Source organism: Rutidosis leptorrhynchoides, chromosome 5, assembly GCF_046630445.1.
Source record: "Rutidosis leptorrhynchoides isolate AG116_Rl617_1_P2 chromosome 5, CSIRO_AGI_Rlap_v1, whole genome shotgun sequence".
NCBI lineage: Eukaryota > Viridiplantae > Streptophyta > Magnoliopsida > Asterales > Asteraceae > Rutidosis > Rutidosis leptorrhynchoides.
Genome location: NC_092337.1, coordinates 57,036,857 through 57,048,795, shown reverse-complemented (window position 1 = coordinate 57,048,795; position 11,939 = coordinate 57,036,857). Strand labels below are relative to the sequence as shown.

Here is an 11,939-nt window from a genome sequence, read left to right as displayed (position 1 = left end):
AACATTTCAAGTATGACTGAATTCATTTAAAGTCTCATGACATACTCAAAACACTAAGTGACCATATTCAACCTAAATACTTGGTTAGACACCTACTAACACATTCTCTTGTCTTAATTTCAAGAATACAATCATTCATCTTCAAAATATACAACTAAATCTAACAAATCCGTCATCAAAAACTCTAGACCAAAACATTAGAGTTAACATACCCAAACATACACCCAAAACCCCAAATTATCCCAAGAAATGAGTTTATACCTAGCCTTCACAAAACCCCAACTTAACAAACAAAACAACATGAAAGTTTAATTAGGGTTTACCTTAACGCTAAAACTGAGCTAGATAGCTGCACATAAGCTTCGATTTGGGTGATTAGCAACACCTTCTTCAACAATCTTGAGTTCGTCTCTCAAGACTTAGGGTTTCTCTCACAAGAACACTTACAAGATATAGAACTATGAAGTTTCTAGACCATTCTTGGGTATAAAACACGTCCATTTAAAAAGACCAAACTACCCCTTCCTATTTACACATATTACAAAACTGCCCTAAACACCTAAATTCAAATAGGTGCGGTGCACCTGACTGCTGGGAATTCAGGAATGTCACAAGGACGCGTGGAAGTCTTTCATGAAACCAAATGAGATGTTGAGTAAGCTGAAATTCCCTATACACATGAATAGGTGAAGCGAATGATTGGGATTACATATTTTCGACTGTAGGATCCATCATATACCCATCATATAAGTTATGAGGTGCACTGGACTTGGTTTCATTCGCTCTGAATATGAAGAGAAGATACCAACATAATCCAGTTGATTGTCGCTTGAATTATATAAACTATATATTGAATATTGAAGTGTTTGCAAAATACTCAGTTTATGGAGGTTTCGATGAACTAGGTCTAAAATTTTACATTAGTGCTAGTTTAGAAACGAATCGATATGATTTTCGATAGAATTCAAGCTACGTTTTGTTAATGAATGAAAGCGCAGTTGATTGAGATGTCTACTATAAATTTTAAATACATAGTTTCTTCTAAAGCAGTACTAAAATCTCTTTGGTTCAGAATTTATTCTGGAGTTTACGTTGTCCCCATTATTAAGTATCCCACCAGTACTATTGATATATCAAATAAACCAGCAGTTCTGCAAGGTGCCAAACACATAATTCGTGATGTATGTATTCTAAAAGTTCATTTGTAGAAGTTAATTTAGCTGACACATCCACAAAGTCGATGTCTTCTACCTTGCATGAGCATTCTAGGAATATTGAGCTTAGATCATAAAATAGTCTTATGTAATTTTAATTTTTGAATAATGGAACATAAAGGAGTTTTATTTGAGCTGAATTGATATAATGTGTCATATCATTTTCATCTATATTAAGGCGTTCTATATATGTATGTTTAAATCCGTAAGTAATGATTTATTCTATTCCATTTTCCATTCATGATAGGGGAGTAACATCAAATTTAGACAAATATAGATATGATCCATAGTGATATGTATGGTGTTACCATCAAATTCACATATGTTCATTGTGATGCACATTGGAATGACCCAACCGTCGAGTTTTCGCTGCACGGATCTTTGTCAATAGTGAAATTCGCAAGTGTTTAAAGTCATATTGTCCTTCGACTTGAGATACACGCCAATTTCGATGTGTGGATCTTTATACTTTGATATGGTTAAACGTTGTCCTGAATAAGGTCGTTATAAAGGACATTATTAGGTTCAATGTAAAGCTTATGACAGACACGTATAAACAATTAGATACTTTTGAGCTCCTTGATGAATGAGTAAAATAATTGTATGGTCGCACCCAAATGCAATTAAGATGATACTTAATTAATTTGGTGATGTAGTTCAGTTATGAGAATCGAGAAACAAAATTGTTAGACAAATGCGAATGAATAATGATCCATGTATAAAGTTTAACTAAAGTATCTGAAACAAATGGGCAAATGACATTTAACATTTACTATGAACAGTTTTGAGAAACCACCCTCACGTGAATTTAGGGATATTGGTGTGTTGCTAGACACTAACTATTGTTTGTATAGTTACATGGTGTTGTGCCGTGCACAAGTGAAAGTTTGTAAGATTTATGCACAAGGTAGAACACATAACTATATGACCGAATTCATGTGAGCTTTCAATGTCAAACACATATACATCTAGACGTCAATTAATAATATATATTATATATGCAATATATATTATTCCAATAATAAACAAAAAACACTTAATTAATTAATTATTCAACTAATTAGTTAAGTATAATACGAATGGGCCAAGAAGAATAAAACTAGATTTTGATATTCGTATGAGTTTGGGTGCCCTTGTGTTGCAACGAAAGAATGCTAGCTAAACTTGATTGAGAAAAATAAGGAAAAAATAGAATGAATGGACATAAATTGAAGTGGTTAATATATATATATATATATATATATATATATATATATATATATATATATATATATATATATATATATATATATATATATATGTGTGTGTGTGTGTGTGTGTGTGTGTGTGTGTGTGTGTGTGTGTGTGTGTTGCCTTACCCAAAAAATATATGTGTGTGTGTGAATTGTTAAACAATATGAACTCGTGAATCTTATTGATAATAGTAGACGATATTTATATTTATAGAGTACAAGAACCCTAAATCACATCTAAAACCTAGTGGACTCAAGCCCACGTATTAAACTTGGGCCTAGCTAATATGTCTAACACTCCCCCGCAGTTCGAGCGGCGAAATCGCGAAAGCTCGGACTGGAAGAAAACGTAAATATTGAAAAAATGCTAAAAAAAATAAATAAAAGTAACTCTTTTTTCCTATTATTTGTCGCATTAAATAAATTGTAATCGTTTGTAGAGTTGCAGATCTCTTTGACGGCTTCTCCTTTTCCGCAACCTTTTTTTTCTTTTACGTCGTGGCTTGTTGTGCCCAAGGATCAAGTACCGCTTTTTTTATATGCTATTTTTGTCGACGATAACAGTATTCTTCAACGTTGCAAAAAAAGAATTTTGACTATATTCTCTTTTTTGGGATTTGGAACCTAGTCAAGCTATGCAGTTCAGCCCTACGCCGATTATTATTGCAGGTGATTGTTTAAGGAAAGAAAAAAGTTGTAAAACAAAAACCTACTGAAGATGCGATGAACTTTTCATGTTTATTTAATTTTGTTTTTAATATTGAGAAGAAATTGGAGATTAAAAGGGAAAATTAAAAAAAAAAAAAAAACAAACGTGAATAAAAAAGCTGGGTAGCATTCACATAAAGCAAGAACAAACAAAATAAATAGATAAAACATGATGGTCGTTCATGATTGGTTTGCAAGAAAAAAAAGTAATCGGTGGTGTTTTAAGTTGCTGTTGGTTGTCGACTACACGGCTAGAAAATTAAGAAATAAAAAATAAAAGAACAATTGCGAGAGAGAAGATAAAGTTGGATCCCTCCGGATCACCACAAAATTTAATAGGTGATCGGAGGATAACCAACATGAAACAGAAGCGGTTACATAACTGGAGTATTGGCTCGGATACCATATTAAACAATATGAACCCGTGAATCTTATTGATAATAGTAGACGATATTTATATTTATAGAGTACTAGAACCCTAAACCACATCTAAAACCTAATGGACCCAAGCCCACATATTAAACTTGAGCTTGGGGTTCATATTGTTTAACACTATTGGGGTGATACGTTGCATGCCTTAAGCCTCTCGGTTTAATCTAAAGCACATCGGGTACCCAATGCGGCGATGATGCGTGACGAGTTTCCTCCTAACGCGTGTGTGAGTGGCAAATGAAAACATTCAATGTCGATATCGCCGTTAAAAAATACGATAATGACAGACCAATCGCCCATGGTACGGGTTGGTAATATTAAGTGCTCATGATAGAGTAGTGAATTAGCATAGCGAGTTATACCTATATATCTAAATGAGAAAGCCCAATTGAATAGTAAACTTAATAGGCTTCACAAATTTACAACAAACTTTTTTTTTTACAATTCAACCCCACTCTTTCTAACACTTAACTTTATAGTTTCACAAACTTACCACAAACTTCTCACACACAAAACCTCTCAATCATTATAAACTCGCCACACAATTTTTACTATCTAATAACTATTCATTATTATTATTATTATTATTATTATTATTATTATTATTATTATTATTATATACCTATAGGTAAAGTGAAAATGAATAGTACTATTCATTTTTACACTTTTCGCAAACTTAACCCCTTAACTTTCATTAAAATACAAATCGAACCCCCCACTTTATACGTGTATTTTTTCCAAATTTCACAAGCTTAACCCCCTAACTTTTATTAAAATACAAATCGAACCCCCACTTTACTAACTTTTTTTTTTTTTACTAATATTCAATTTTCACAAACTTAACCCCCTAACTTTTATTAAAATACAAATCGAACCCCCCACTTTATACGTAAAGTTTTTTCAAATTTCACAAACTTAACCCACTAACTTTTATTAAAATACAAATCGAACCCCCACTTTACTAACTTTTTTTTTTAAAATAAAACCCGAACGCTAAAAGAAGCAACTTTCACAAAAGGAACAACCCTTCAATGTTATGTCGAAAAAAAATTCTTTTTTACAAAATAGATCAAGACTTTTTTTTAATTCGCATTCAAAACGGAGCCCCCGGCGCGAAGCGAGGGCTCCACAACTAGTTATATTCTATATATCTAAAAGTAATAGGGAAAATGAATAGTGAAGTTTATAAGGTTTACAAAATTACAACAAACTTTTTTAAAAAAAAAAAATCAACCACGCCCTTTATAATAGTTAAATTTATAGCTTTTATAAACTTATTACAAACTTTTCACATTTTATAATTTAAATATAAAACCTCTCATTCATTATAAATCGACCACATAATTATATTATACATATTTACTAAAAGGTAAAACCTTATAAATAGTGAACTTTATGATTTCTATAATTTTACAACAAACTTTCAATCTTCCATAATTCAACCACCATTATTATTATTATGATTTAACTTTACGTTTATTAGAAATCAAACACATAACATTCCATTTACTAATAATCAACTACATAACTTTTCACTTATTACAAATCGTTAATGTTGCTACTATTAATATAATTGTTATTTTATGTTATTGTTATTATTTGATTTTTTTTATACTTTAAGTTTTTTTACCCATTTCAGTTTATGTCATTTGCTTCTATTTTTTTCTTTACTTTTCATAATCGAATTTAGCTAACGTTCTTCGGCCGCATAGCGAGGGCGCCACAACTAGTAACTAGCAACAAAGTAAAATATAAAAAATAATTTTATTATGTATTAGACAAGGTGATTTAAGACAAAGGTACATAATGATTTGTTACTTCATTTTCTGTTGACGTGTATTTTTTTTATTAGATATAGGGTATAAGGAATGACTGAATATACTTTTAAATCGTGTAAATACTTTTCTATTAAAGTATTTCGATCATATATAAATATATTGTCTTAGGATTACACAAAATCTTTATTAACATAAGATAAAGACACAACTTCAACATCAACAATTAAAATTTAGAGTCAAGAACATAGAAAATTTGTATATCGTGAATTTCATGTTTTCATCATCATCATTTTGCGACAAGATCACTCTATTTATAGAGTATAAAATGTTATATCTTTCACAATGAAAATTGCATCTTTTGGTGTAAAGTTTTTCATGAATGTCACACCTTTTGATGTAAAGGCACCATAGTTCTACCATTTCATAAAGTTATACCATATCATTAAAAGTAGTAAAAAATCATGGATAGTTGTGTCTATTGGTCAAAAAGACACCAACTAACCAACATAACTTTTCAACTTAATGATTATAGTTAGCTTAAACAAGTGTGCATTCCACACTCTCTTAACTTGTAATAAGCTTAACACGAGATCTATTTGTCTCAAATAAATCACTTTATCACACCAAATGTCTGATGACACTAAAATCACCGACTTTTTTTGCTCCGTTGGTCCTTTAATTATACACGAAATTGCAATCCGAGTCCCTCAAGTTTTTTTTTGGATTTTCGAGTCCTTCAAATTGCAAAATTTTGCAATCCGAGTCCCTCCGTCTAAATTGGCCGTTAACCTTTGACATGTGCCATGCATGTGAGGGTAAAATCGTCTTTTTACTCTTTTCTTTGACTTTTTTGCTTCGTTGGTCCTTCGTTTATACACAAAATTGCAATCCGAGTCCCTCAACTTTTTAATTCGAATTTTTACCTTTTTTTTTATCTTTAATTCATACTTTTTATCTTTGATTCAGTGCTTTATTGGTATTCTTATTTTATTCTCCATTTAGTAGCTATCATTGTCTAATTGTCTATTAATCAGAGATTTATTAGATTTAATCATCATTTTATGAAATTGCAGGTTCTTGACAAAAGGTGGTGTGATTATTTTAGTTCCATGGCTGAGTCAAGCAGCAATCGAAGAGCAAACAACTGTTCTTCATGTCATTCTTAGGGTATATATATTCTGCAGCATAAATTTGTTACATGTATACTATTCAATATGTATTTTACTTATAAATAACTGAATGGAGCTATCTTTAGGTTCTTTGCCATCTGCCCTTACATAAAGCTCTCCCAGCTCACATGTTAGCAATATTGCAAAGTGTCAACAAACTTCGGTTTTACCGAAAATCGGGTGTGTTTTATTTGGTTGGTACTGTAAAGTTATTTGTTTTTTTTTTTGTAGGAAGCTATTTTGCATACATAGAATTTAAGTTTGTAAAGATGAAATTTTTTTATGCTCTACCTATTAATTAAGATTTCTTTGGTGCAGCACTTTTCATGGTAGTTGAAATCATGTATCACGTAGCTGCTTTTGTGTTTTGCTCTTTTGTTATTTGAATCTCATTATCTGTTTTGAAGATCAGATATCTCAAACAGGGCTAAAAAATTGTTGTCTCGATGGAGCAAGATATTTGCAAGAAGTCAAGCAAATAGAAAGCCCAATACCAACATTTCCCCAGCTGATGCTCAAAATGAGATGCTACTGAAGCAAAGGCAACTGGCAAGCTATTGTTTGTGTTTCTATGTGTGCCGATATTCTTGCCATTGTTTCTTTAATGATTGTTTTTAATGAATGGTATATATAGCATTATTGAAATCATGGAAAATGAATCATTGGAGTCAACAGTAGACAACCCTGTGAGTTTCTTTCACTCTATCTTCAAAATTTTCTTATTTTTAGTGGTTCCTTTAGGCTTATTCCAATCCTCTCCTTATATTTCATTCAATTTAAAGAGTATTTGGTAATTTTCTAAATGTATTTTGTCTTGAATAGTGAGCTATATATGCATTGTAAGAGAACGCTGAAAACTCCAGGTATATAATAATTGTGATGATCAAGTTCAAATGCTGTTGTAAGAGCAATAATTTCGAGTGCTTAACCCGATTTGTTGATTCTCATTCCCAGGCCACAGTCGATGAAATTGCTCACATCGCCTTCTGATGACCCAAATACAAAGCTTCTCAAAGGTGTATCTTCATCTCGTATCCTTGGGGTTTTTGCGTTTTCAATGGAAACGTAAAGCATTATCTATAATAACTTAACATACATCAACCACCTTTGTAATAGGAAACAAGTATTAACTATTAAAGTTTATATATAGCTTATACGTGACTCCTCAAAATAAAATTAAATCAAACGTCACATCATAAGAAGCATATCTTGTGGTGGTCAGTGAAATGGGTCGGAAACGGTCGCTAGATATTCGGATATGTCGTCTACATCTGAGTAGAAAATGCATTCCTTCCCTGGTACTCCGAACAGGGAAACCTTACATAAACTGATTAAGAACATATTTGGACTAGCGGTGGCAATTTAGACATGTATGGCTTAATTTGGTTTATGTTCTATGCCTCGATCGTCTAACAAACATGTAAACTAGAAGTACCATCTTAAAAGCTAACGGTTTTAGGCTGAGAGTTGCCAATTTGTAAATAAGAAGTATAATGTCATACCCCCAAATAGGGCAGGGGAAATATGACTTCACAATATCACAACACAAGAATGTATAAACGAGAACGACTCTATATGAGACGTTTTAACTGATAACCAATGTATTAAAGCAGCGGAAAGTATTAAGTCATTACAATTGTATACTTTAATATTCTAATGCAATAATATGAATGTATATATGCGGACTCCAAAAGCAGCAAAGTCCAAATAGCAAATAATCTTTAGCAGTCTTCACCTGAGACAAAACATGCTTAAAAGTGTCAACCAAAATGGTTGAGTGAACAACATAGGTTTAATAATCATAACAAGTTTTTAGACCACAAGATTTAATTATAAAGTTTAATCAGTACGGTAGTAGTGCTGGGGTATATGATATCGAGACTAAACAAAGTTACCCTATGACACCTTGAACTGTCAGTGTCGTTGAATCACTATTATGTACCCCCTTGACGATTACGCCAATGGGTAGAGATGTCACTCTCAGTAGCGCTACTCACAATAACTAAGCTTGCCAAATTCCAGCAATTAACGATATCATGGTAGGGATTTAGCATGAATCAAAGCATGTTAGCACAGTTTGAACTAATAAAGTTTTCATGTACTTGTGTCTAATCGTAAAACAGTTTAAAAGCAAGCATGTGTCTCACCCCAAAGTTTATAAAACAAGTATATAAAGATAATTAAAAAGTGGGGCTATGAAGTTCACCTTAATAGCAAGCAAGCAGATCCACGCAAGTAGTACGAATGGAGAATGTAATCGGAGATCTCAACCTAGAGATATAATGTTCGATTAATTAATGTCTAATAGACATAAAGTTTGTTTATTAATATAGCAAACTATATTAGCAGTGACCGTTTTTCGAGAAAAATTATATTTATATAAGTGATAATATACTTAGTGTACTTAAGTGTTACTATATAGATAAGTGTATAGGTTATACTAATAATAGTATTATTAGTCTTTATTTATTCAACTATTATGTACTTATCATTATATGTTACATATATAATTATACCTATGTGATACATACATATATACTTCCTTTATTATTATTATACATGTATGTATTCATAACTATATGGTGTATATATATATATATATATATATATATATATATATATATATATATATATATATATATATATATATATATTAGGTGTAGGTGTTACATATATATAAGTGTAAGATGATACATATATATACTTATTACTTTTTATTACTATGTTTACTAACTTTTATAACTTACATAATACACATTCATTCATACATTCATACGTACGAATTCATACATATATACATATACATATACACGTATGTATATACCTAAATATATACACAAACATATACCTACTTATATATATATGTACATACGTACGTATGCATGCATGCATGCACATATATCATCTTCATTATTTATTATTCCACCATCAATTATTACTAACCATTATTCATTCTCACATAAAATCATAACTTTTTATCATGATAATAACCTAATAACATTAATCATCACATAAAATCATAATCTTAATAATTATTCATAACCTAGTAACTTATTAATCTATTCAATTCATACTCATATCTTATGCCATAATCATATTCTTATGATCATACTTTTAACCTTTTTCATTAATCATTAACAAATTATTAATCTTCATGATCATACTTATCCTTATTACCTTTACATAAAATCATAATCTTATTCTTAATAATTATCAAGTTACTAATACTTCACAATCATAATACTTACAATCTAGCTTGTTAAATCTTATAATTCATTATCTTCATTACCCTTTAATCTTATTCAATAAGTTAACAAGTTATTACTACATGATCATAATTTGATTTAATCATACTTTTTAAACTAGTTCTTTATCAAATTAATTACTTAACCTCAAATCATAATCTTTCATGCACCATATCATAATACTTATTAATTATAATTTTTAACATTCTTATTAATTTACAAATTATTAACACTTTATAATCATAATAACCTTATTACTTTTAACTTAACCATGATCTTTTATCATACTTTATTCATTAATCATCTTTATTGAACATCATAATACTTATAACAATATGCTTATAAATAACTTAAAATTAATTGATTCAAAGCAAGATTTACTAGGGTTTTAGGGCTACCTTAAGAAGATTAAGATCAAGAAAATTGATGATGAATGTGGACTGCAACAGAAACATGAACCATCAGCAAGTTACGATCCAAACCAAGGGTTTTCGGACTGTTTTTGGCTCGACAGAAACAGCAGGAACAGCAGCAACGAATCACGCCCCAAATAGCTTGTTTCTTGGGCTGTTTTCTTTGCACAGATACAGCAGGATCACAGCAGGAAAATGCAGCAATAGGAGCACTTTTTGGGGCTGTTTATGTGGCGATTTACAGCAAGAAAAAGCTGTAAAAAGATGGCGAATCACAGCTACAATATAGCAGCCTGTTGGGCTCGAAAAAGACAGCAGGAAACAGAAAAAAATGCAGCTACTATGGTCGAATAGGGGCTGTTTTGAAGGCGTATTTGCAGCAGGAAAACAAGAGCAGGATGTCAACTAAAAAGGCTGTTAAGGTGGCGGATTTACAGCAGAAAATAAGCAGCAATTAGCGACTGTTTAGGTGTTGTTGGTGAGTCGATTTGCAGGCTGAATGGAGGTGATTGAATGGAGGCTGTTTGGGCTACAAAAGCAGGCTGTTTTGGGGGGTTTATGGTCGACTAATATAGCTGTGATGGAGGGCTGTTTAGTCGACAAAAAGGAGGGGAAAGGGATAGCAAAAACTGTCGAGCAATACAAGAGGGAGGGTGGGTTTGAGTATGAATTTTTAGTATGCAGATTATGAAAACAACAAAGCCAAGGGTTCCTTTTTATAGGGGACTAACAAGACTTGTACTCAAACTAGGAGTGCTTAGCATTACTTGGTGATTAAGGATTAGGATTAGCTTACTAGATTAGGATTACGATTAGTTTAGCTTAGGGGTCAAGTTGTTAGCTTAAAGATCATGTATTTCCTTTTATTTAAACCCCTAGCCGATTTCTTTAATCTATATATCTATTATAATTTTTTTTTTTTTACAGATTATATATATATTATATACTTTATTATTTTTATTAGGAGGGTTACATTTTATTACATTTTATTTAATTACATTATTAACGTTAATAATAATAATGGTTATTAGGAATTGGGTTTAATATTTAATATTAAATGGTATTAGGGTTTAGTATTTAATGTTTAGGATTTGATTTAAGGTTTTAAATAATATTAGGGTTTTAGTATTAATTACTCCCTTTACTATCTCCGGATAACAACCCTAGTTATAATGTACAAACAAACGATGAACCCTAAGGCATTTCTGTCATTTCATGAAGGAAAAATGAGGGTTGTTATATATAACCATAAAAGCTAATGGTTTAAGGTTGAGGATTGCCAAAGTGTATTATAATGCGCATAACATGCTTAATAATTATATCAATAAATTAGATAAATTAGATATCTCTACTACCTATACTTATTTCTCACTTGATGATTTATAAGAAAATGAGAAAAAAATGTTTCAGGTTTACAGATCTGTCGAAAGCTTCAAGTTTGATACAATCACAGAAAGGAGTAAAAAGACGATTTTACCCTCACATGCATGGCACATGTCAAAGGTTAACGGCCAATTTAGACGGAAGTTAGACGGAGGGACTCGGATTGCAAAATTTTGCAATTTTAAGGACTCGAAAATCCAAAAAAACTTGAGGGACTCGGATTGCAATTTCGTGTATAATTGAAGGACCAACGGAGCAAAAAAGTCTAATTTAATTAGCCTCTTTAAAAATAGGTACTTCAAATAAAATAAATGGTAGGTTGGACTCATACGTCCCAAGGATATGAGGATTTTGAACTTTCTTTG

At 31.2% G+C, this 11,939-nt stretch overlaps 1 protein-coding gene across 1 annotated transcript; it reads left to right on the top strand.

The window, feature by feature from the left end:
• Positions 1 to 1,988: 1,988 nt before the first annotated feature.
• Positions 1,989 to 10,600, top strand: LOC139848641 (homeobox protein LUMINIDEPENDENS-like). Its single transcript, XM_071838359.1, is given in 9 exon segments — positions 1,989 to 2,121; positions 6,331 to 6,340; positions 6,438 to 6,531; positions 6,620 to 6,713; positions 6,946 to 7,075; positions 7,168 to 7,219; positions 7,356 to 7,396; positions 7,488 to 7,564; positions 10,503 to 10,600. Coding segments are annotated over 9 exon segments (729 nt in total).
• The last annotated feature ends 1,339 nt before the right edge of the window (positions 10,601 to 11,939 follow it).